Genomic DNA, 25255 nt, shown 5'->3' on the forward strand with positions numbered 1-25255 from the left:
TTCGATTCAATCAGATCTTCGATTTATTGGTTATGATTTTTATATGTGCTAAACGCTACTAAAATAATTAAATATTGATTAATTCGATTCGATTTATTATCTGTTGATTATTAGTCAGATATGTTCAATGTTTCCGATCTCAAACATGATATTACAATCTTGAGGCATAAATTCCTTTCATCCACGGCCCATGAAAGGTCCAAGTTCATCGAAGAAGAAACATTATAAATTCCTACGAATTGATAGATTAACATATTATCATTTTTTATTAAGAAATTTACTTGCAATTAACTTAAAAATCGACCACGTGTTGCCATAAATTGGTCAATAAAATTTGAAATTTTGAAATAGGTTTAGAAAACAATTCAATTTTCACTCAAAGAATTTGAAACTTTATTTTATGTCCAAAGCCAACTTCCTTTTCAAATATATATATATTTAAAATCTTTACCAAATAATGTATTCCTAGCAATACTCTGTTATTCCAAAGAGACAAAAGAGAAATAGAGAAAAGGAATACTAATACTAAGAATAAAAGAGAGAGAAAAAAAAGTGATTCATATTTATAGTCGACAGACTATTTCAAAATGAAAAAGAAAATAAAAATAGAAACTAAAACAAATAAAAGGAAAAAAGATAGTGAAAATAATGATAGGATCATGAATTTCAAACTTAAACAAATTTAAAATTCAAAATACGATCCTGATTTTTGAAATTCATAACACTATCATGATAACGATGCAATCCATAAATGAGAAGGAGAAAAAAGAAAATTCTAAAAAAAACTCCTCACGCTCTCAAAATTCGTGAAGCACACATACTATGTTAAATTAAAGAGAAGTGTCAAAAATGACCCAGAAAAGACCTCCTACAAGCGTTTAAAACGTACCAAATTTATTTGAGATGTCTTAGTGAAAAATCATGGCAATAATAGAAATATTGGACGGTGAATTCCACCAATTTTACTAAATTATTATTTTTATTACAAATTTACTTACAATTAACTTTAAAAAATTGACTACATTTTGTCATATATATTGGTCAATAAAATTTGAAAAATTGAAATACGTGCTAGGATATTTTAAACATTTTCAGTTATAATTAGAAAATTTGAAACTTCACTTTTTTTGTCCAAATCCAATTCAAATATATTCACTTTTTTCGACTTCATTTTATTTTTATTTAAAAATCTTCTTTATTTACTTAAACTCCGTGCCAAGTCAAATCAGGTCATTCTTTGTGAAACAGAAGGAGTACTTAATTACAAGTTTTATAACTAGGAGTAGCAGCAGCATCCTCTGACTGGCCCGCATTTCGCTGTCTTTGTCTTGGTTGGCTGTATTTTCTTCTTTCCTTCTTCTTTTGTCTTCTCTTTTCACACTGTTTCAAAAAAATTTATATATAAATACATTTCTACGTATTTCAGGTAGCCTTCTGCTAAGAACTTAAATCGACATCCATGGAAGAGAGGAATTTCATTCCTGTAAAACGTAGGACCAAAAGTTGTAAAAAAAGGCAACAACAAGTAGAACCTCATAGACTAAAATCCACTTCACATTCTTCTGCTTCTACTTCAACTCAAACTGATCCTTTATCCATGGTTTTATTTCTGTACCTTAATTCCTTTTCTCTTTTTTTTCGGGAGTTTTTTTTGAAATTTTTTTGTGTTTGTTTTGCTTTCAGATTAAGACGGTGCAGTTGGATAGGAAAAAGATGATTCCTAAAAAGCCTAGAAGTGTTAAATCTAAGGCGAAGCAAGTGAGAACATTCAGTTTTTCATTGATGTTTTTTTGTTTTGGTCTAGGATCCAATGAACCTGATGCGTTATTCTATTTGCTATATTGATATTTTTGTGCGTTTTCGATTTGTGCTTGACTTCCGATCTGATTAGGTTTGCCCCTAATTGTTCATGAATGCTTGGCTTGAAATCCATTAATTGGTTATGGATGTGGAAGGCGGAGTTAGGATTTCAACTTTATGCGTTCTGAATTTTATAACGACGATGACTTCAAGTGATGATAATTGTGTTTACAATTTATTATATATACATATGTTTAATGAATTTTTTAAGCACAAATAAATTGTTTGAGCTAAAGCTAATGGGTTCAGCCGAACTCCTATCTGGGTTCGACCTCTGCTCCTACTTGGAGATGGTGGGATTACTATTTTGTTAACGAGTGAGATGAATCCCTAGCCACCAACTGTACACGGTGGTTCTCAAAATCGGTCTGGATGGTAAGGAGATAGGGTAGGCCATTGCACGCTCTGTATGTGTACACTGGTGCAGGTTTCCTCCGTTTGTTCTACTGCGTAATCCTACTTGTACCAAAGATAGGAAAGAGAAGAATGAAGAGGCTCCTTCGAGGAGTCAGAGTGGGAGCCTGCAACTCTAACCTTAACCCATGTTTTATGAAAGATGACTGGGGTCAAGGAATAAACGAAAGGCAGGGAAGATGTAAATGAAAAGGCTCACGGTGGGTGTGTATCCTTTGTACAGCGTAGAGTGCTTACGAGTCTGTGCAGGGTCACTAACTCATGTCTTCTTTCTTTTGTGTATGTATGTGTGTCTCTGCCCATATCCCCTTTTCTCCTGTTTCTTTTATTTCTCCTTGGTGTACTCCTAGTATTTCCTTGGTAAAGTGTATGTGTGGCCTCTATTTCCCCAAATGCTCCTTGGTGTCTGTGTCCCCTCTTGGCAAATAAGTCATAGGTGATATAGTTGCTTATAGTTTGTTGGATAGTTGCTCTGGGTTGGTTGCCTATAATGGTGCTCAATGGTATTCATTCTTCTTGTCTATGATAGACAACTAATTGAAGTTGACAAGACTTACTATGACTTGTTGATGGTGATTGTTCTGCCGTTTAATAGTATGCAAAGGTTTTTAAAATGGTAGTCTGGAAAGATGTGTTTTACTTGTTCCTCGAGTAGAATTATTGTGGTGATTACTTCATATTGAGCCTTAGATTTCCTCACTGATCATTGCTACTTCCATTTCTTGACTTTCTTTATGATTCACTTTACTAATGTTGATTGGATTATATTCGCTCATATACTGACAAGTTTGATAGTTAGAATAAACGTGAGATTAGGTGAAGATACACACAAGAGTGCAAAAATCTAGCTTCATATGAGAACTTAGAAACTCTGTGGTACTTAGTAGATCAGTTGATGCCATGTCGCCAAATATGCTACAAATACAAAATAGATGAACACTTCCCACAGGTTACTGAACTGTTATTTTTATTGTACTAGCACCTTGAGTTATGTTTTCGTTAATTTTTCCTTAAAGTAGTTTTCTGCATGTTACGTGCACTTGGTCTACCTCTTAAAGCAGTAAATTCCTACATGCCTGAACAAATGTCATTATTTATCTTATCATTTGGACATCTGTTAGGATGCAAGGTTTGAGGCTATTGGCTTAAAAATAGAGTGTCACATATAGTTTTTGATGAAATGGTGTGATTCCCTTTTCTTATTGATTGACTATAAATTGTAACAGAAATTTTTGCATTGTCTTACAGGTGAAATCTAATCATCCGAGGAAGGCTGAGAGGTAGGCACTTTATTTGACTTGCTTTTTCTCTTTCCTACCCCCAAATCTCCACTTTTCTCTCTTTCTTGATGGTTACTCATAAGTAAATTTCTGAATCTGTTGAATTCATAGCATTAAACGTAAGGGGTCAAAGAGGACAAGGATTAATGACCTTTATGATGATGTTGAAGCTAAATATTCTGTTATGGAGCGAGCAGAAAAGGTTTTATCACGCCTACCAGATGAATTTCCCAGCTTTGCAAAGTGTATGCTCCCTTCGAATGTTGCTCATGGATTTTGGCTGGTAAGTCTGAAATCATATAACCTCTTTGCAGCAAAAACTTAGTAGAGATAGAATCTAAACAATTTTTCTTCTTCTTCTAACTTCATTCCTTTTTGCAACGGTAGCATCTTCCAAAGTCATTCTGCAACATGCATTTACCTAGTTCTGATACCACAGTCATTTTGGTTGATGAATGGGGCAATGAGTACAAGACAAGCTATCTTCTAGAACGGAATGGTTTAAGTGCTGGTTGGAGAGGATTTTCCATCTCTCACAGACTACTTAAAGGAGATCTTTTGATTTTTCGCTTGATTGAACCTTGCAAAATGAAGGTAACCTTTCAAATTCTTGATACCTACATAGTTAAGCCTAAACTTTTCTTTGTTATTGGAGGAATGGAGATATTTTGTTTCATCTAATAAAGATGACCTCTTAGACTTGCTTGTAATTTTACTTTTAATGTTTGTATATAATATTTATATTGAGTTTGGTAAAGAGGCATCTATAATAATTGTTCAAAAATTGAAAAAAGTAGAATAGTTAATTATCGATTTCATGTTGAGTTTAAATAACATTAACTTACTAAGTACTTTATATTGGTTATAAAAGATAATACTTCATCTTACTGCTATGTTTTTGGTGTAATCAAATTTATTCTAATGATACTGTGTCTATCATAGATGTTCTAGATTCTTTATAGCTAGAAAGGAAAGACACTAGAGCTCTATTGTAAATATGGTTTCAGTACTACCCAAGTACTGTTTTGATCCTTGAAATGATACAAAGTTACTGATTTCAAAGAAAGATAATACTTACTCTGACTCAATTTATATGACACTTTTCTTTTTAGTCGGTCCCAAAACGAATAAAACATTTCTAGCAAATATTTATAATGAAATTATCAACATTTTACCCATATTGAGTCCTACTTGTTTGGCAAAAAGCCCACAAAGGTGTACTATTCAAGGGTAGTATTGGAACATTGCAAAATCTTTCCATTTTCTTCAACTCTATGCCCAGTCAAACTACATCACATAAATTAGTAGAGGGAGTACTAACTTTATATAAGTTTGCCTTCTTGGTTGGGGTGGGGGATTTTCGACTCAAGGAATTGGCGGAGAACAACAACATACCTAGTGTAATCCCACTTGGGTTTGAGGAGAGTGGTTTGTACACAAACCTTATCCCTACCTTGTGTAGGTAGAGAGCTTGTTTCCGATAGACCCTCATCTCAAGTAAAACATGGGGAAAAAAAAGAAAGTAGCAACAACAAATAATACGATATCGAAGCAAAGGAAACAACATGTAATAAAGAAAATCGAAGAAAAGATAACAGAGGGTAGTAGTAATAATATTGATAAAGAAAACTAGACAATGCTCAACTACCTACTAACCTTTGACTAATCATTGTCCATATCCTTCTATCTAGATGCATGTCCTCGTTAAGCTGCAAGTATATCATGTTTTGTCTAATCTCCTTTCTCACATATTTCTTCTGCCTGTCTAACTTCTCCTCAGACCCACCATGGCCAACCTTCCACAACTTCTTACTAGGGCATTTATACATTTGCTCTTCACATGCCCGAATCATCTCAGTCTCACTCTCTGATCTTGTTCACCATAGACGTCACTCTCACCTTGTCTCGAATTTCATCGTTCCTAATCATATCTCTCCTTGTATATGCCCACACATCAATCTCAACATCCTCATTTCTGCTATTTTCATCTTCTAGACGTGCGGGTTCTTAACTGGTCAACCGCCTCATACAATATAATTGATCTAACAACCTCTTTATAAAACTAATCTTTATATCTTAGTGACACATTCTTATCACACAAGACACCATATGTGAAACTTCATTTCATCCACCCTGCTTCAATACTATGTGTACCACCAAATCCGATGTCCCAATGCTAGATCTTCCAAAATCTAGCTAGATTTAACATAAGGGTCTAATTTGCTGATGGGCCCTACTTGTTATTGGCTATTGGCAAAATAAATATTGAAATCCATTTTTGACTATGGATTAATTTTGGCCAAAAAAGGTCAAAGTTGCAGCCAAGGCTGACAGGTTAGGGGGTAAAACTCAGCATAAGTTCTGCTTCTTGCAAAATTAAGGTTGTAGAATATGATAATTTTACTGGCTACTGATTGATTATCTTGCGAGTTAAACTTGACTTGATTGCTTCGACAGTTTTTGAAAGAACTCGTGGATTTTTGGCAATGAAAATGATAGAAGGTAAATTGAGGCGGGAAAGCAATAGGAAGTCTAATTTTTTTAGAATCTGTGATAGTATGATTAAGTGGGGCTCTTTTAAACTCTTACGATCCTTCCGCATGTATGCTCAACCACAATAACCTTAAGAAATAGGTTTCATTTATGTATTTTCTGATTATTAAGAATGATGTTTCTAGGTCTATATAGTCAGAGTAAATGGTCAAGAAGTGGTAGATGCAGCTCTTTGCCTCATGAATTGGGAAACTCTGAACACATCAACAGAACTTGGTAATTTTGTCCTTTCTGCTTGTCCACCTTTATTGCTTTAAAGGTAGAGGATATCCAGATTTGGTTGTTGATCTCCCTTCTTCTTTCTTTGCTTCTTGTTTTGAATGAGAAGATCTTGTACGGAAAGATAATAGGAAGCGAAAGAAAGCAAAGCATTTGGCAGAGCCTTTTTTCGTTGATTTATCTAAACCAAAAGAGCATGTTCAGAATGACAGCCATTGTGCTGTTGATTTAAATGTTTCACCTTCAGAGCATCGATCTGAAAATAACAGTGAAGATTTGGATTCGGAGGTTCTAGAAGGTATGAAACACTCTTAACTCCATTGCATTATAAATGTATTTGGAGACCACTATGATGTGCAAAGGTCATTGCAGGTTCGGATGTGACCAATCGCTTGCAATCTAATGAAATATGCTGCTCCGAAACATCATTTTTACATGATAATCCTCACAAGAGCATAGCTTGTAGGTAGAGATGGCGGAGGACTCTGACCATTCGTTTGAACTAACAAGTTCTATCATGAGAAGCTGTGAAGAATTACCATAAAGAACAACTTATAGTTACCTCAGAAGTAAAAAGAACCAAAAGTTTTTGATGAATATATATATATGACAAAGGGCTGGAATGAAGCCGAAGTGAAGATCTTTTTTGGATGTATAATGCTTTTGTGCTTCTAAAAATTATACTACTTAATACCTTGTCCTATAGGTTTGAAAGATGTAATTTTGAGATGATAGCGTATGATATGTACACTTTTCATATTTGTACATAGACGCACACAGGAAATGTAGTTTGCATATCTGCACAACTGTACTAATCAATGAGTTTCTTTTATTCATTTGAAATTTACAAATTCAAATTTGTTCGAAATTCGTGTTTTACTTTGTATTTCTCGTTAGGTGATATGTAGTTGAGTTGAGGATTTTTCAAAAACTCTCTATCTCCATGAGATAGTTACGGTCTGTACACACTCTGCACTCTTCAAACTCCACTAGTAAGAATATATTGGATATGTTGATGTAGTTAGAGTAATAAAATCCTTATTACGTGTCTCACACCACTGATACTAATTTTATGGCATCTCTTTTTGGTCTCAGGAAAAAGTGAACTCAAATCTTTTACTTTTGAGTCCACTTTTTTTGTGAGACAAAAGTTTTTTTTTTTTTTTTTTTTGTGAATCTTTGTCTTGCATTACTTGTTTGAGAAAAAAAAAGGATTAATACTAATACTGTCCAATGAGACATATCACCAATTCACCCTACTTTTTTATTATTCAATTTGATATTATATATTGATGATTAATTATTTAATTCTTTAATTAGAAAAAAAGATCAAAATAGAGAAAAGATTTTAAAATAAGTGTAATTAATAGATTAAAGAGAGGAATTTAAGAAAATGAAATAAATATCAATAATTGATAATAAAAGTTAAACTATATTTTTTACAAATACTTTTGTCAAAAATTAAGGGGGAAAATCAAAATTTTAGGAAAAAAGATAAATAATGAAGTTGCCCATAATTTCACCTTACTTTTTATTGTCCAGTTTCAATAATATATATATATACATGGATTTTTATTTTTTTTTAAAAGGAAAAAATATAATTAATAAATTGAAGAGAGGCATTTAAGGAAATGAAATTAGGAAAGTTAATATATTCTTTAGAAGTTTTTTTGGTCAAAGCTTAATATTATAAACATAGTATAGTTTGTATGATTAATTATTTTTAATTAGAAATAAGAAAAAAATAGAGAACGATTTTTTAAAAAAGTGGAAAAAGTAGAATTAATAGATTGAAGATAGACATATAAGGAAATGAAATGAAAAATGGAAAAAAGTATAATTAATAATTGAAGATAGACATATAAGGAAAATTAATAAGCAAAACTAAATATTTTTTACAAGGTAAAAGTTCAAAATTCTAAGAAAATAAGTAAATAGTGATGTTGTCATCAAATATGTCACCTTACTCTTTTATTGTTTAGCTTTAATTATTATATGTAACAAAGACTCTTTACATGTCTTACAAAAATTAACTATTCATAACTCACCCCTCTCTAATTACCACTCTTAATTAAAAAAAAATCTTTTTCTTTTGACATTTTTCTAATTATTAAATGACAATATATTTTAAGTATTTTTCTTTATTTGGGAATTTAGATTGTTTGCTAAAAATACTAATCAGACAATAACAAGTTATATAATCAAACAATAATTGTCAAGTTTTTTCCTAAATATTTTTTTGACAATATCTATGGTCAAACATGTCCCTAATTTCATGTCCAAACAAATTTCTTCAAATAAATAATTATATTCAATTTAGTAAAAAAGAAAATATTATTAAAACTTATTATCTAATCCAAAAAACAAAATTTAATAAAAAAGGATATTTTATCAAAACTTATGGTCTAATCCAAAATTTTAGATATTAGTGCAAGTATTATGTTCGAGTCTAGAGCGCTAGTGGCATTTGAAATTCAAAATATACAAAGTGGAGCCAAACGAGGCATTGTTATATTTTTTTCTCCATAAATCGAGGGTTTTAAACTATCCTTTGCAGCCTCTTTGTCCGATCATCTTCTTCTTTCCCCCCTCTCTCTCCTTCTACTTCCTAGTTTTGTTGAATCGTTTTCTGCTTTCTCTAACCAGAAAAATGGCGGAATTAAAGAAGAAGTTAACTTACGAAGAATGCCGATTGAAGAGAATCGAAGAGAACAAGAAGAGATGGCAAGAGCTGAAGCTAACTATGCTCGCTGAAGATGTTCACAACGCTACGAGCCCTAAGCCCTCTCCTGTATGCCTTTCTTTCTATCTCTGTGTGTCTCCCTCTTTTCTGCTTGTAGTTTATGTGAATGCACCTTGAATAGAGCGGAATAGATATAGACGATGTTTACTAGTTTAGGAATGAGGTGTAATTGATTGATCTATTTATCGTGTACTGATTCGCTTAAATGTGATTTTGGGGATTTTAGATGAAGAAGGTGAAGCCGACGGTTAGACAGGAGGTTGATCGCTCTGCTGTGAGAAGGTCCAATCGTGTTGCGGATAAGCCTCCTCCCAACTATAAAGAAGTAAGCTATTTCCTTTCTCTGTATCTTACTACTGTTTCCTTTGGACTTCGTTTATTCAATTTTTTCCCCCGACCTAGTATATTAGAAGTGTTTTCCACTTATTCCGGCGTAACTTGAACCATAAATAGGAGATAGATGTGGTTTTCCACTTAGTATCTTTCATGTATACTTTAAATGAGCATTTATTATATAGCTATGTGTCTAAAGAACCATATGCAACTCAGGTGCCATAAATCTAATTGTCACATCAGCCATAAGTCCCATAACATTCCAGTCCAGACACTCTACCTGGCTTAGTGGTAAACCACTTCTATCTCCTATTTACGTTACCAGTTCCAAAAAAAGAATATAGTAGATAATATTTTGAATCATCCATGTTGATCATTGTGCCTTGACATGCTTGCCATCGTCATGGTAATTTTGTATCATCTATACCTGTGCAAATGAACATTTTTAGTGGGTGTTTGGATTGAATTACTCTAAGTAGCTTTTGGCTTTTTAAGTTCTTTTTTATTTTAGTTTAGTTAGTGTCGGAAATTGTTTATACCTTTTTGTTGTATAAGCATGTAATGGAACATTGCTCACCTAATACTTCTTTATAGTCTATGAGTGTGTTGGGTATGAACTATGAAGGAAAATGTTTTCCCTTGAATTTGATTTCTTGGAAAATGTTTCTTACTTATTTTCTATTATTTGGTAAGTAAGCAAGAAAAAATATTATCCCAAGGACAATTATATGTTATTTAGCAAAGCACTATGGAGGTGGAATGAGGTGGGGATTGGGCGGTGGGATGGTCAAGGGGTGGGAGTTGGGTGGATTAGGTGGGTGGGAGGAGATAATAAATTTGGAATGTCACTTGTACAACTTGTTATCCCTACTTCCATTTTGGAAGACATTTTCCTCATTTTTAAGGAACTTATTTTCCTAAAGAAAATATTTTCCAAACATGGGAAAAATGATGTTTTCCTCCATACCAGACACACCCTATATTGTGGGTGTATATTCCTTTCATTCGTTTGGGTTGCTCTGTCATAATCAACACTATAGTTGTTGACATGGAAATCTCTGTTGAAAGGGGAATTCATAGTTGGCCATGTGAGAATACATGTTGCGGTAGATATAGTCCAACATTCAGGATTCTTTGTCCTAGTGTTTTATTTATCGTATCAAAGAATAGTCGAATTGAAAATTGTTTGCGAACAAATTTGAAAGGATATCCCTCATTTCAGGTGGTGGAAGATAATTTTTCGAAATGCACTTGCTTGCCATCGGATTGTTAGATTGTAATTTTTGCATGTATGATGTTGTTGAACCTTGTGGCGATCCATTCGTGAGTCATTGCGTAATTCGTCTGAAGGATCCAAATTCCTAAGTAGCATGATTGGCACATTTTCTACACATTACCTGTGTGGTGGATGACCATTTGGTGTTAAAGTATTCATGTATTTTTCTTGATAGTGTCAAAACATATAAATACTTTGCTATTGGGAAATTTCTATACCAACATCTCGTTTAGTTGATCCACATATTCCTTTCAATTTGCTAAGTTTTGCCCCATTAGTTATAAACTTTGGCATTTTGGTGTAGTGACGGGAATATTTCTAATATTTAGCTTTCCTATGTAGTGGTATCACCTTTGTGTTTGACAACCATTTCTTCTGGTATTAGTATCAAACCATTCTTTAATGTTTGCTCTTCCTCGTTTCCGACACGGAGTAAGAAGTCACTGGATTTGGGATCCACTAGTGTTATTAAATGCAAAAAGCACAAAAAAGCTCTAAGGTCCATGGGGCTTTAAGCACTAAAGGCAAATAAAGCGTTGACTTTAATGAAAAAGGCACAAAGGGAGAAAAGAATACAAATATATATGTTTAGTCCAAGACTAATAATTATAAACATGAATGACAAATATATGACCAAAGAAATTGAAATTTTTTTATGACCGAATGAAATATTAATTATTTAGTGTCACTTCTTCATAAAAGGCTCATTGGCAAGTAAACATTTGCCTTAGAACCTTGATGACAACACTGAAGTGCACATAAAGCAAGGCAAAGCGCTCAACACGTTTTGAGCCTTGCTTCAGGGCTTTAGCGCGCTTAAGGCGCGCCTTTGATAACACTGGATCCACACTTGCTCGCATATGTCTTGAAGTGGATTTTCTCCATCAAAGGCCACAAATAATATCTCACCTAACTAGCATTAAATGTCTCTGATCGTGTAGATTTAGGAACTGGAAGTACTTGCCGAAAAATCACTTTCGAAGACCATGGCTTTTCCACCAAACGATTGATTGACATCCATTATATCTCTAAAGCTCCTATCATTTGTTTTAATTGTGTGACACTTGGCAATGGGTGCTTCGTCCCATATTATTATTTTAGTTGCTCGTATCAACTTAGCATCTCCACTTTGTGTTGACATTTGCACCATACTTGTATTAGCGTTATCAAAGGCGAAAAGCGCAAAAAAGTTGTAAGGCCCATGAGGCTTTAAGCGCAAATAAAGTGTGGGCTCAAAGGGAGAAAAAAATACAAATATATATATATTTGTTTAGTCCAAGACTAATAATTATAAACATGAATGACAAATATATCGTCGCACCAGGCTTGCCTAGTGCAGGTTACCTCTCCTATGTGGTTTGCGAGCTATTGCATAGGAGCAGGGGTTTTACCCTGTGCGCACCCAAAGGATAGCGGCTGCGGGTTTTCCTTGTCATAAAAAATATATGACCAAAGAAATTGAAAAACAATTATGACAAAATAAAATATCAATTGTTTAGTGTCACTTCTTTAGTAGAGGCTCATTGAACGTCCGTCTTAGAACCTTGATGCTGACACTGAAGCGCACATAAAGTGAGGCGAAGCGCTCAACACATTTTGAGCCTTGCTTCAGGGCTTAAGTGCGCCTTTGACTGCACTGACTTGTATCATTTGTTTGTACTGGTATGTCAAATCTTGAGTGAGTGGTACAGCCTCTTGGTAATATCGCAGCTACTACACCACTTGTTATAATTGCCTGTGCTTCATACCCCTTGACTTGATATTTGCCAGAATGCCCGATATAGATATGTTTTTCCAGTTCCCAAGGTACAATATAGATATATAATAGAGAATTAGTTTATTTTTAAATGTCATTTATCCATTAAATTTAAGCTATAAATAAATTACCAATAGCCATTTGTAATCATTCTGTGTATGATTGAATTAGAACAATTCTTGTATAAAATTTGCTTCTCAGGTGTGCCTGTGCTTTCTCTAGAAATTGAATCTGCATTTGGGAGATGTTTGTGTGCGTCCAAGCTGTGGGCACCTCAGGTAGTTTAGTGAGTGTTTCAAAATTAGGGAATCAAAATTTAAGGTGATAAACCACGAAGTCATTTAATGGTAAAAGCTTGTATGAATATGTGCATGCACATTTATACCATGGGTTTAGATGTGTATGGTTTATATTCATTGTATCCAATAAGTAAATGTGACTCATATAGTGTGTCATAAGACAATAAATGTTTACCTTGCAAGTGAACTGGACTCTGAAATTCGAAGATGGGAGTATCTTGAAGGGGCCTGAAGAATTCAATCTGTAATTAAAGTTTACAATGAAGGTGGATTTTGTTTAAGATTTAGCTACAGCGACAAAGTTGGTAAGCTTAGAGGATGCATGTGTCTTTAACTAAATGTCTAGAAAGTCTAGCAAACCTTTAAAAGCCTCACATTAATCCTAAAGTGTGTTGCTTTTTTTTCCTTCTGTTTTGTGTGGCAGTAAGTGTGCCATGTTTTGCAGTTGAAAATGGTAGACGATCGTCGAACCTCCAAATCGGGGGTTTATGCATAGTAGAAATTAGTCTTCGGTAAGAAAGAATTCCAAAGCACAAAAGTTAGCAAGTCCTAAGGCTGCGGGTATCCTTAACAAAATGGATTAAAATTCTATCTAACATTTAAAAGGTTGCATCAATCTAGAACTTGTAATAAAATTCAGAGTTGGTAATATGAAGGATATGCAATAGTTATTGCTCAAATGTACCAAACTCTGAAAGTCAAAGATCATAAGACTTCAGAAGCAGTCGATAGAAAATATATCTAGCATTTAAAAGCTACCATCAATCTAGTACTTGTATTAAGATTTAGAGTTGGTAATTTAAAAGCGCCAAGTGTGGCAGTAAGTATGCGTGCTAGGTTTTGCGGTTGAAAATGGTTGATGATTGTGGTAGCTCCAATTCGGTGGTTTGTGCATAGTAGTAATTAGTCTTCGTGAACGAGGACTTTAAAAGCAATAAAGTTGGTAAGCCATGAGGATGCGGGTATCCTTAGCTAATAGGATCAAAAAGCTATCAAGCCTTTTTTTTTTTTTTTTGATAACCGAGAAATCCGTCTGTGAGCTATCAAGCCTTTTTTAGGCTGCATCTATCTAGAATCTGGATTAAAATTCAGAGCTGGTAATAAGAAGGAAATTTAGTAGTTATCTGCAAGTGTAGGACTGGTCGAAGATGGTAGTATGGGTAAGCAGGAAAATGAGTAGTTACTTATCAAGTCAGGTAGACTTGAAAAGCAATAAAGTTGGTAATTCATGAGGATGTGGGTATCCGTTATAAAAAGGAAAGGTTCCAGAATCTAGATAGCATTTTAAAGTATCATAATAATTGAAATGTGCCTTGGGATGGAATGTTATTCAAGATTATGGATGGGGGAAGGGTATTGATGTTTGGACATAAGAGGTTAGTCTATCTGAGTTCATAGGGGAAATTAAAAGCATTCAAGCGCAGGTATTCACTATCTAGCTTTATGTAGCAGTTTTGACTTAACACTTTGCTTTTGACGGAGACAGTTGTCGCTAGCTGCATCCGGAGTAAAGCAGATGGTAGATGCCTTCAAATCGGAACAGATGAATGGGAATTGAATTACGCAGAAAGTTTGATTCTCCTGTTTGTAGTTGGCATTTGAAGAACTGACACAAAAGGAATTGTGTAGCGTATCGGAGGAGTTGCCACTAAACAGGGGAGCAGAGCTGAGGGGGTATTGCGGCTCTTCAGGCTGATACGAACGGGTAGCAAGTTTATTTTAGTTATTAGAGCTTTTAAGTGTAATGGGGAGAGTAGATTAGTAATTAAAAACTTTAAGTTAGAGGGCTTTCCACTTTTAATGTGTTCGGTATGCATGAAACTTTCAATTTTTTCATGTTCAGTTAGTCAAAATTCCTGAAAAACTAGATCACTAAAAATGAGGAAAACGACCTCCTTAATGGAAGTATGAAAAAGATAAGTTCCGTAAGTGACAATTCCACGTTAATTGTGTCCTCCTTCCTCCAACACGTCTCATCTTCACTGACACTCCCTATCCCCACTATCACACCCCTACTTCCCCACCCCCACCTCTCGTAGTGTTTGTCTAGATTATATGCAAATGCTTTTTTACTTACATACTAAGCACAAGAAATAAATAGGAGACCCACTTATTTTACTAGAAAGCATTTTCCTTCTTACCAAACGCACATGGTATGAATTTTTGATTGATTCGTGTTCCTTCTCGAATAAATTTCTAGCTACATAGTATTCAATAATACTGTGCCACTTTCTATATAGTTCTACTATGTTTCATTATTGCTTTCCCTCTAATTGATATATCAATCATAGTAATGTATGTATATCTTGATTCTGGCAGGTTCTTATTGAACCTTTGGGACGACCAAGGAGGTTTGACTCCTGAAGAAAAATTTCTTTTTTACTTGAGTATTCAGTGATGCATTTTCAATGTGGGCCTAAAATGTGACTTTCTGGTTTACAGCTACAAGCGAAAAGATTTGTTAAATCGCGTCTATGCTGCAGATGAAGATAGGCAGTATGCTATAGGAAGAGCAGAGCAGTTGCAATCAGAGTTTGATGCTGATTTCCCAAGTTTTGTGAAACCTATGCTGCAATCACATGTAACTGGTGGGTTTTGGCTGGTAAGCGAAAGAAAATGATATCTGTTACCTTTGTCAAAAAAAAAAAAGTGAAAGAAAATGATAAACTTGCTGAATGGTATTCTTTGAAAAGCTATTAAGTTTTTCACTTAAGAGTTCTTTCTGAAAGCTTGTAGCACTGTAAGACTTCAGCACTTCTTTAAGTTACAGTTCTTGTCTATCCAAACTAGTTTGGGGTGAGGTATAGCTTATTAATTTCAAGTATGGTTCGTTCTTTCTAGGGTCTTCCTGTTCATTTTTGCAAGACACATCTCCCTAAACACGACGAATATGTTACCTTGGTTGATGAGAATGGAGATGAATTTCAAACAAAATACCTTGCGTTGAAGACGGGCCTGAGTGGTGGATGGAGGGGGTTTGCCCTTGATCATGAATTAGTTGATGGTGATGCACTAGTTTTTCAGTTGGTTGCGCCAACAAGATTTAAGGTAAAATGAGAATGTTATGTACCGTCATTGCATATTTTTTCAACAAACAAATCTATTTCTAAATACATCTGAAATATATAACTGTACTCTCTAGATTAGGACACTGCCTCAGGCTTTGAATCCTACATGGTTTCTCTACTTGGAATTTCAGGTTTACATCATAAGGGTTAATCAAGCGGAAGATTAGGAGACAAAAGATAATGAAATGAATCAAGTAAGCAATTTCATCTCAAGAGATTTTTGCTGTAGAATTTTACGTTTTGCAGTGTAGGGTAACTACAGGACTTGCATCGCGAGCGAATAGGAATCCACATTTTAATCCGCTTTGACAAATTCCCTTTGATGATTGATCGGAAACTGTGTGCCAAATCATATAAGAAAAAAGTACCATTTCTTATGTCAGGAAGTTAGCTGAGATCTCCATGTCTGATTCAAAGTAAGGTCAACCGATGGTTGATAGGCCATTCCCTCCCTATCTGTGTCTTGTTCCATCATGCGGCCAATCTGTTATTACTGACTTATTCGAAGGCGTAGATTCTCCATTTCTGTGTTATTAGCGCTGGAGCTCTCTGAATCATGCTGGATACTATCCTCATCCTCTTTGATTTAAGTTGTTTATCTGCCCTCAACATTCACACCTAGAAGAGCTAAAATCTAGTTCATGATGAGGAAGAGAAACTCCTCATTCTTAAATGATATTGGGTACTAATGCTTCTTTTTTTCCGTGTGATTGGCAGGGAACAAAAATGTCATACACCTGAGTGTAGCTTTTGGGATCACCCTTCTCTCCTTGTAGATGTCTAAATTATTTAGGAACCTGGAGCAAGCATCACTGTAATTATTATTGCTGCTTGAGTACTCCTTTGACATTATAACTTAGTACTAATGCCGAAAATCAACCATGCGACTCGTATGGTGCAATAGTTTTTGTTCATCCTGGAGCTTTTCCTTTTAGTTTACAGGCTGTATTTAGTCCTAGTTATTATTTATCTAGGTCATTTATAAATTTATGGGACGTCTCTGATTTTGTCTGATATTCCCGACGGACAGCAGTATGTTAACTAATGGGTGTTATGGGACATTCAAATTTTACAAAACATTAAAAGGGAGATTGAAATTCAAGCAGGCAAGTCTGTTTTATAATTTTGAGTCTTCTACGCAAATAGGTTGAAAATAAATACTTGACACCTTATAACAAGTTTGAGAACTGTTTTACAAAACGAATGCAATTCCATATTTGTCATTGTACAGTGCACCTTGCACAACAAGGCTACCATATACTTTCAGAAGTGATTATTGCATCTTGAATTCTCCTTGGATCCGGATATAGTTGTTTTCCTTGTCTACTTAGAGTTTTGCAGGTTGTTGAGCGTATGTCGGGTCAACGCAAACGACAACCTAAGTGGTTTTTCACATCACAAAAACGGATAATAAATAAGAGATGCAGAAGTACTGAAATCAACAACAAAAAAAATAGTAATAATCAAACGCCTTTCTCTCATACCTTTCCAGCACTTTCACCAGAATGAAGGTACTCAACAGCATCGGCAACTGAATGTAGGCCAACAAATTGTTTGGGATCTATACCAATCTTCAAAACATAGATGAACAGATAATTGTTAGTACTTTATTAGCCAAACCACTCTTTGAAGTACACAAGATAAATTCATCAAGAATGAGTGGATAATAATCAGTTCTATAACAAATCCAACTCAACTTCTTCAAACGATGGTAGTAGATAGGTTTGAAATTTGTTCCGGCAAAAATATACCAACCTTAAGCTTTCCAGAAGAGAAAAGATTAACCAGTCTATCCAAATGCTCTTGCCATAGGTGAGCATATTGTATCAGGAAAAACCCAGCCTGAGAACAAACTCACACAACCAAATTAGCAAAGGATGATACAAATACCATGCACTTGAAAAACATGACATCCAGACAGAGCTAAGCACGCTTCTATAAAATAGTAAAAGGCAAATTAAGCAAGATGATCACAAGCAATGCCAAAAAATCCTATTTGAGATCCACAAACGAGGATCTGACAACATATATCCAAATCTCTTAGGACATGGAAGAAACTTCTTTACTAACACTACTTCTTTGGGTAAAGTTAATAATGTAGGTAGTCATCAGAGTCGCATCTGACCAGGATACCTCTCTATTGTCATCGAACAATATAGAAGGTTCTCTATGGAGATACAACATAACACCAAATATGGGGGGACAAAGAGGGAACCTTCTTCCTCCATTGTCGTCAAAGATCCAAATGACATAAAATAGGTTTTTCGCTCATCGTAGAGCTTTGAATTCCCTAAGAGATCTTCTTTTTTAACTGACTCACTCAAAAATCTACAAACTTCTCATTCCAAATCAATTAAAAATTTTAAAAATTAAAAATGCAGCAGTTTTATGGTACAACCAATTCAATTTTTCAGCAAGAATCTCCTAGTGTTTCGAAGAGCAGAGAGGTCAAACTGTTATTGCTCAATCAGTGAATTAGTTACAACAGTTCCCCAGCTAACTGAACTTCCCTTCCTTACCTACGCATGACTCACGTGCAATTTTCTCTTATTTTTGGGGTTACAATCAGGGCCTTTACAAATAACCCCCTCTTGGTAATCATCCTTGAGGATGAAATGTGGTGATGGAAATTTAGCTCTCATAAGGGACAACTGCAAAATTGTGTTTAACCCTGAAGAAAATAGGCGACTAGTGTAGGATTCCTGTTTATGCTCTTGATCCTTCTGGTCATCGTGATGGAGAGACGGCGTTAGCTAGTTTAGAGTCTAGATAAGAGATTGCGAAGTGTTTGGATTATTCTGGAAGGCAGCGAAAACATATTGGAGTAATGGTTAGACAGAATGTTGATCCAAAAACAGTAAATGTTGCTACTGAACTAAGCATTATGTATGCAGTTTTTCTGGAACTCATCAGGTGCAGACTATCTACACCAATATCTGTGTTTTCATTGACGTTGGTACTCGAAGCTTCACCACTCGCCAAATTTGTTCCTGTTAGGAACTATGCTAGCATGCTCTTCATTTCCTACAAAAAATGTACATGCTCCCAAGCTAGGTCAGCCATGGATTTCTTAACAACATCAATTTCTAGTTGGATTTTTGGTAGTTGATATCCTTCTCCATGGCTGCCATTGCTGTCCAAGAATCGATACTCTGATAATATTGTCACCAATTCAAATTTGTAGCAAGAATCTCCTAAAGAACCAAGGAAGAAGGGTCCCCGAACAGAGATCTAGTTTTTCAAAGAATAGGAGGAGAGATCAGAGAGAGAGAGAGCACTTATAACATGATTCCGTTAGATTTCTTGATCTTCTATACTAATGACAATAATTGACTAGAGGTGGCATCTAATGAAGAAGAAATTATAATAAAATTCCCTTGAATTTATGTTGATGCGGATCCATTTCAAATTAACCTATCAAACTCCCAGAACTGGGTATGATGATTCAACAACAACAACAACAACCCAGTAAAATCCCACTAGGTGGGGTAATCCCACTAGGTGGGGTAGGGTATGATGATTGATTATGTATAAAATTTTGCAACCTCTTTCCATTCCCAGTCTGGGAGTTCCTGAAGATAGGTCCAAGAGCACTTGGTTTTCATCCCTCCTTCAGAGTTCAGCTACTGTGGCCTCTTTATCTAATCAAAACTAAACTGGGGAACTCATCTTCTAACCTTTCAGGGCCGAATTCCAGAACCATAACTCAAACCTAAACCAGATTTGGTTGCTGATTGCTGTTACTAACATCAAAAACGAATGAGCAATCCTTGATCATCTCACCATAAAATATCCATTATGCTTCCCTTCCCAGAAAACCACCCATACAATCAGCACCCACTTCCCGATGGCTTGTTTGAAGATGCATATAACTAAGCATCCTTCTCATATGGGGTTGTTGCCCTTTAGGCTTTACCACCAGACCAAATGAAATCAAACATACAGATTAACGTGAAGAGTGTTATGCGTTAGTAATCAAGCATGAAAAATAAAAGTCACAAGATCTAAAACTCATACTTTAGTTGTTCTATAACTTGAGTGAAAATTCATAATTGCAATCAGCACATTCATGATATGATACTGTGTAAGGAACATATTAGATCACTGAAACAACAGACAGCAAGACATACCACCGTTTGACTTTTCGCTAGAAGCTTTTCACAAATTCCAGTGTAATTCCGAGGTTTCCACCCATGTTCTCCTTGATACTGAAACCAGAACTTAGTGAGTTGGCTTTCAAAGTCAAACTAACAAGATAGGTGTGTTGAGACACCAATAGAAATTGTATTTCTAAGAGATCATCACAGCAGCCAACAAGAAAGAAGAAAACAAGATTAAATCACCCAAAGAAGAATAAGAGTGTGCATCTATGAGAAGTTCACCTGAGAAATCATTCCAATGACAACAAGTCGTCCATAGACAGCCAATGCATTCAAGCAAATGTCAAACATCTCACCACCAACGGACTCGTAGACAATATCAGTACCTTTAGGGAACTCCTTCTTTAAAACCTGGTAAAGGAAAAATGTATATACAACTAATTATAAAACTTACCTCTAATCTGAAACTAAGACATCATTTGCTCACCCATAAAATCAGAACTACAGCAAACATTTAAGAACTTGTTTCAAAAAGGATTGACAAGCAAAATAAAACAGCGTACCCACCCTTAGCAAATACTGCACTAGGTACTCATGTTTTGCTGCTAATATATCTACATGGTAATGGTCAACTTGCACTCTCCACCCACTACAATGTTCAAAATTCCATTTCATGAACTTAAAACATCACAGAATCAACCTCGCATGACACTCTGTTTCCACATATTGATTTTATTTTTACACATGTTCTGGGCCCTTGAGGAAGAAACGTTACAACAAATGAGACTTCTGTATATAAAGCGTAGTGTGACAGACACTCATCTATATCAATGAGCTCTGGGTTAGTGATAGTAGTGAGAGAAATTCAGCTCCTCGGAACAAAATATTCTACCCATGACGGCTGGTGGTGAAGGTGTACTATGATGATATTCCTTTTCAACAGTGAGGTGACAACACCAATTGATCAATCAACAAACTAAGTCTCAGTCCCAGAATTATTGGGGTCAGATATACAAAACCTTATATCCATTCCGCTCTATTCAGGTCCATTTCACTCAGCTACGACATGACTTATTTTTAAGGTAAATTAGTGATTCTGTGAAACTAGAGGTTCTTGAAAGATCCCCATTCAACAACTCTTTTCCCATTAAGGATTTTGACATTTATAAGAACACCCTGGAGGGGTTCCATGCCTTTCCTCAAAGAATTTTGAGGCATTACATGCTTAGTTCAATGCAATAACACTTGAATGACAAAACTAATAATATGATATTTACCCAAGACAACATCGTGCAAGTTATAAGCACATATAGCCAGTGAGTTTGAGAAACTTAACAGATTTTATATCTTCCACTTTGTAGTCAATGGCTCGATCGACTCCCAAATCCTTAAGAAGCTTAGCCTTTACATAACCTCCACAAGTTGCAATTACTGTGTTTCCAGCTAATTTTGCGAGCTTCCGTAGCAAATAGTTCAGTATGTGTTAGTAACCTTAACAATATGACAATGAGAAGTAACAGTACAATACAATATATATATCTATCTATCTATATTACCTTAAAAGCATGGACTCCTAACTTGAATGTTAAATTACTATAATATCCCTAACTTAGGTTATGACTTTTTCGATGAGTTGTGACTTTTCCTATAAGTTGTGATTTTTTTCAAAGGGTTGTGATTTTTCGATGAGTTGTGACTTTTTCAAAGGGTTGTGATTTTTCGATGAGTTGTGACTTTTTCAAAGGGTTGTGATTTTTCGATGAGTTGTGACTTTTTCAAAGGGTTGTGATTTTTCGATGAGTTGTGACTTTTTCAAAGGGTTGTGATTTTTCGATGAGTTGTGACTTTTTCAAAGGGTTGTGATTTTTCGATGAGTTGTGACTTTTTCAAAGGGTTGTGATTTTTCGATGAGTTGTGACTTTTTCAAAGGGTTGTGATTTTTCGATGAGTTGTGACTTTTTCAAAGGGTTGTGATTTTTCGATGAGTTGTGACTTTTTCAAAGGGTTGTGATTTTTCGATGAGTTGTGACTTTTTCAAAGGGTTGTGATTTTTCGATGAGTTGTGACTTTTTCAAAGGGTTGTGATTTTTCGATGAGTTGTGACTTTTTCAAAGGGTTGTGATTTTTCGATGAGTTATTGTGACTTCTCGGAAAAATCATGATTTTTCAGATAATATTGGTTCATACTACCCTTTGATGACTATAAATAGAGAGGAACCCTCTCAATTTTCCACCACAATTTTTTTAATCTTCTACTCTTCTTTTTTTTTTGATAACCGAGAAATCCGTCTGTCGACCCGCCCTTTGGACCAATCACAGCCTTCTAAACTCGGTTAATCTTCTACTCTTCTTCTTCTTGCATTTTTTATTTTTTTTGACATTTACAAAAGAATCTGCAATATTGTTTTTTGTTAAGCTTATTATTCAAATCTTCGCTTAAATAAGCAATACTATTTACTATAACATATATTTTTTGAATTGGTAATCCCGTGCAACGCACGTGTCAAAAAACTAGTATATATAGATAGACACAAGAAACAGGAAGAGAAGATATGACATAATTTCACCTATACAGACACTTCCAGAGGGAGAAAATTTTGAAATGTGGAACGGGAGGACATAAAAAGAAAATCAGCACAACAACTAGAAAAAAATTAATCTAGTAATTAAGAAGCATTCTGAAAATTAATATTTTTTCCAAGTTCCTTGTTCATTTTTTAAGTTTAACCTGCACGGCTAGTTTCCCATTTTCAAAAGAGAGACAAAAATACAAAAGATAAGTTGTACAATTTCACTGCAAGTTTGTTTGATAAGAATGGTATTCACAGCAAATTATTTGACGGGATCAAAAATATTTTATGATAGGTCAAAAAACACTTATTATTTTCCTTATTACATGGCAGAGCACACTTTTATTATCTTATATATGTTGTGGATAAGAGGTCTTAACCTAACTACTCTTATTATAGGTTCGTTTATCTTTTAAGCTATACCTGCACTGCAAATTGCCCTGTTGCTCCTGCAGCAGCAGTCACGAGGACAACTTTTCCCGATTCCATTTGAGCAGCCTACAGATTCAATGGTAAATAATATAATTCAAATAAGAAGAATGAACTAAAACATTCATAAATCAACCCCCAACTGTTATGAAATAGAGTGCACACTGTACATGGCATGACTATAGACAGTCCTTTTTCACCAGAGACAACAGAAACAGGGTAAAAATTTCTTCAAGGAAGATTAAATTAACCTTTTCCAAAGCAATTGATGCGGTGAGTCCAGAGGTAAGCATTGCAAGTACTTCTGGATCTGGTTTTGCTACAGGAAGGATGTGTTTGGAAGGGACCTGAATGTAGAAGCCAAATTACATAAACTCACCAAGGAAAATGAAAGATTAGACAATTCAAATCTGATTAGAGTAAATGTGCAAAACTGCAGTTACCATGACAAATTCAGCATAACCGCCAAAAGTCATTATGGCAGCAGGCATACCAATCTTTAAATTTCTAACAGCATCACCAATTGCAGCAATTATTCCCACAGCCTGCAGTACAGGAGGCTTAAATTTGAGGCAAGCTAATTCAGGAGTTAAAAGAATATATAATGAAGAAAGCATGAAAGTACTCCAATTTAAGGAATTAAATTATAATCAAAGTAGAAAACTGACTTTCATTCAATACTCCTTAACACATTCAGAAACCTATTCAATCCTCCAGTATCACGACTAGTACAAGCTAATAAAACTGTAGTTTACCATAACGTGGTCAAAATGAAAGGCTAAGAAGGTAGCAATAACATAACATGACCAAAGATTACATTAACAGGAGCATATACATCTAGGCTTTCACACTTGCAACTGAAATTGGACTGAAGTACATACAGTATGGTTTAGTGCAACTGAAATTCAACAAAACACACCAAAGGCTAATTTTAGTCATCTTGTGTTGAAGTTGACTGAAATCTAGCCAACTTAAGGATGCGGATATCAGGGAGGGGTGGAAGGGAAGGACAGAGATGACATAGGTAAAGAATTTTTTCTTGGATGCCTCAGTTAAGAAAACAGGCTTTAAGGAGCGAACAATTGGTTTGAGACTGAGTAATGGAGGGGTGCTCATGTAGACTGGGAAGGAAACTAAGGAGAAGACTGTTGCCTTGAGTCTGAGTCATATTTTTTTTGATAACCGTGGTGTCCGGACCAACTTTACACACCTCGACTAATTTCATGGGATACCAGCGCAGTTTAAAGGACGGAAAAAAAAACATGACATTTGAATTTTGAAGGATTGACACTTGAAACCATTGCACCAGTCAATACTTTTAGCATAATCCATCGAGTCACAACCAATTTTTTTGTAAAACAGAATGAAAAAACAAAATAATGCTGAAATAACTTCAGTATATGGATTGATGTGGATAGTTAAATCGGTTTTAACTGATTAGTGCACATCCCTATCCATGTCTAATTAGCAGCTTCCGGAAAGCACTACCACTTCGTTTTCTTTTTTGTTATTTTACTTTTTGGATCAAGTAAAAGCATCACCAATTAGTAATAAAAAATATAAACTGAAAGAGCTAATGCAGTAGACTCTCCTCCTTGTGGTTCATTATGTTATATATCCTAATCGAATCAAAAAGGGCAAATGATACAGAATCTCAAGTGAAAATGTGCATCAATAAAACACAATATGAAACTAAGTCAGTACAACTACAATTTACGCAAACATTTTCTGCTGACTGCTTGACTAAAATACCAATAGCCATGTCAGCCTGAAGGACAGTGTAGGAAACTGCTGCGCTTTATTTTTTCCAAGTGCCAGTAGTTGTACCTGTGGATAGGGCTTTCGTTTCTATTGATCCGTATTCCAATCTATGATTTTTATGAATGACATTTCAGAATCGTGCATTTTGACAGAAATTAATAAAGATGGAAGATCGCAGCAGCTATAAGGTTTTCCCATGCTGCTCCTTCCAATCTCTCCTCTATACACACACACACACATTTATAGACAATACGCATAATATGTAGTGTATGCATGTATGTGGGCACGTGCTGCATGCATTTTTTCTCTTACAGAAGATTTCCGAATTTCACCAACAAACCCAAAGAATTCAGACAGTTCTTTTTGTACCTCGAAGCCAGAATCCAGTGGAAGGAGGGAGGTGATGTCTTTGCCATTTCCACTGAAATACCGCCCTGAGCTGAAGTTGACCTATTGCAAATGCTTCTGTCAGTGAAGAGCTTAACCATGTGTGTATGTTCAGTGGGGGTGGGGCATCAGGGGGGCTTGCAAAATGGCTCAGTCAGAGAAGAACTTAACCATGTTTGTGCATGTGTAGGGTGGAGGAATTTGATG

The 25255-nt window shown here is 35.2% G+C and overlaps 3 protein-coding genes across 6 annotated transcripts in view; 2 read left to right on the top strand and 1 right to left on the bottom strand.

The window, feature by feature from the left end:
• Positions 1-1400: 1400 nt before the first annotated feature.
• LOC102593459 (B3 domain-containing protein At5g42700-like) lies at positions 1401-7162 on the top strand. Of its 3 annotated transcripts, none has more exons than XM_006346355.2 (8): positions 1401-1600; positions 1684-1758; positions 3523-3554; positions 3666-3837; positions 3942-4148; positions 6233-6323; positions 6436-6624; positions 6793-7162. In XM_006346355.2, the coding sequence occupies exons 1-8, from the start codon at positions 1460-1462 to the stop codon at positions 6813-6815; spliced, it is 930 nt and encodes a 309-aa protein (XP_006346417.1). In that variant the 5' UTR covers positions 1401-1459; the 3' UTR covers positions 6816-7162. The 3 variants fall into 3 exon arrangements, with proteins under 3 accessions (XP_006346417.1, XP_006346416.1, XP_006346418.1); XM_006346354.2 differs by having other exon boundaries at positions 1402-1600; positions 6699-7162; XM_006346356.2 differs by lacking the exons at positions 1401-1600; positions 1684-1758 and adding an exon at positions 1765-2474 and having other exon boundaries at positions 6699-7162.
• Positions 7163-8832: 1670 nt separating this feature from the next.
• Positions 8833-16735, top strand: LOC102594203 (B3 domain-containing protein At3g19184). The gene is made up of 7 exons (XM_006346357.2): positions 8833-9117; positions 9296-9394; positions 15053-15084; positions 15176-15335; positions 15575-15781; positions 15933-15995; positions 16519-16735. The coding sequence occupies exons 1-6, from the start codon at positions 8977-8979 to the stop codon at positions 15966-15968; spliced, it is 675 nt and encodes a 224-aa protein (XP_006346419.1). The 5' UTR covers positions 8833-8976; the 3' UTR covers positions 15969-15995; positions 16519-16735.
• Positions 16736-16936: 201 nt separating this feature from the next.
• LOC102594537 (probable quinone oxidoreductase) overlaps positions 16937-25255 on the bottom strand; it is an 18191-nt gene continuing 9872 nt past the window's right edge. The window contains exons 9-18 of one of the 2 annotated variants that reach the window (XM_006346358.2): positions 25031-25111; positions 23344-23445; positions 23152-23247; positions 22895-22969; positions 21238-21357; positions 20184-20312; positions 19932-20009; positions 17557-17643; positions 17286-17372; positions 16937-17179 (exon numbers count right to left, since the gene is read on the bottom strand). In XM_006346358.2, coding sequence (XP_006346420.1) covers positions 17129-17179; positions 17286-17372; positions 17557-17643; positions 19932-20009; positions 20184-20312; positions 21238-21357; positions 22895-22969; positions 23152-23247; positions 23344-23445; positions 25031-25111 — 906 coding nt within the window. In that variant the 3' untranslated portion in view covers positions 16937-17128. The remainder of the gene's footprint in view (positions 17180-17285; positions 17373-17556; positions 17644-19931; positions 20010-20183; positions 20313-21237; positions 21358-22894; positions 22970-23151; positions 23248-23343; positions 23446-25030; positions 25112-25255) is intronic. The other variant, XM_006346359.2, reaches the window with a different exon arrangement.

The sequence above is a fragment of the Solanum tuberosum genome, unplaced genomic scaffold, assembly GCF_000226075.1.
Source record: "Solanum tuberosum cultivar DM 1-3 516 R44 unplaced genomic scaffold, SolTub_3.0 scf00073, whole genome shotgun sequence".
Lineage (NCBI taxonomy): Eukaryota > Viridiplantae > Streptophyta > Magnoliopsida > Solanales > Solanaceae > Solanum > Solanum tuberosum.

Excerpts from the sequence above, each read along its gene's own strand:
- LOC102593459 (XM_006346354.2), top strand. The coding sequence starts at position 1,460 with ATGGAAGAGAGGAATTTCATTCCTGTAAAACGTAGGACCAAAAGTTGT. Across the intron at positions 1,759-3,522 it reads TTAAATCTAAGGCGAAGCAA|GTGAAATCTAATCATCCGAG; the intron begins GTGAGAACATTC and ends ATTGTCTTACAG. Across the intron at positions 6,625-6,698 it reads GGATTCGGAGGTTCTAGAAG|GTTCGGATGTGACCAATCGC; the intron begins GTATGAAACACT and ends AGGTCATTGCAG.
- LOC102594203 (XM_006346357.2), top strand. The coding sequence starts at position 8,977 with ATGGCGGAATTAAAGAAGAAGTTAACTTACGAAGAATGCCGATTGAAG. Across the intron at positions 9,118-9,295 it reads CGAGCCCTAAGCCCTCTCCT|ATGAAGAAGGTGAAGCCGAC; the intron begins GTATGCCTTTCT and ends TGGGGATTTTAG. Across the intron at positions 15,085-15,175 it reads CCTTTGGGACGACCAAGGAG|CTACAAGCGAAAAGATTTGT; the intron begins GTTTGACTCCTG and ends TCTGGTTTACAG.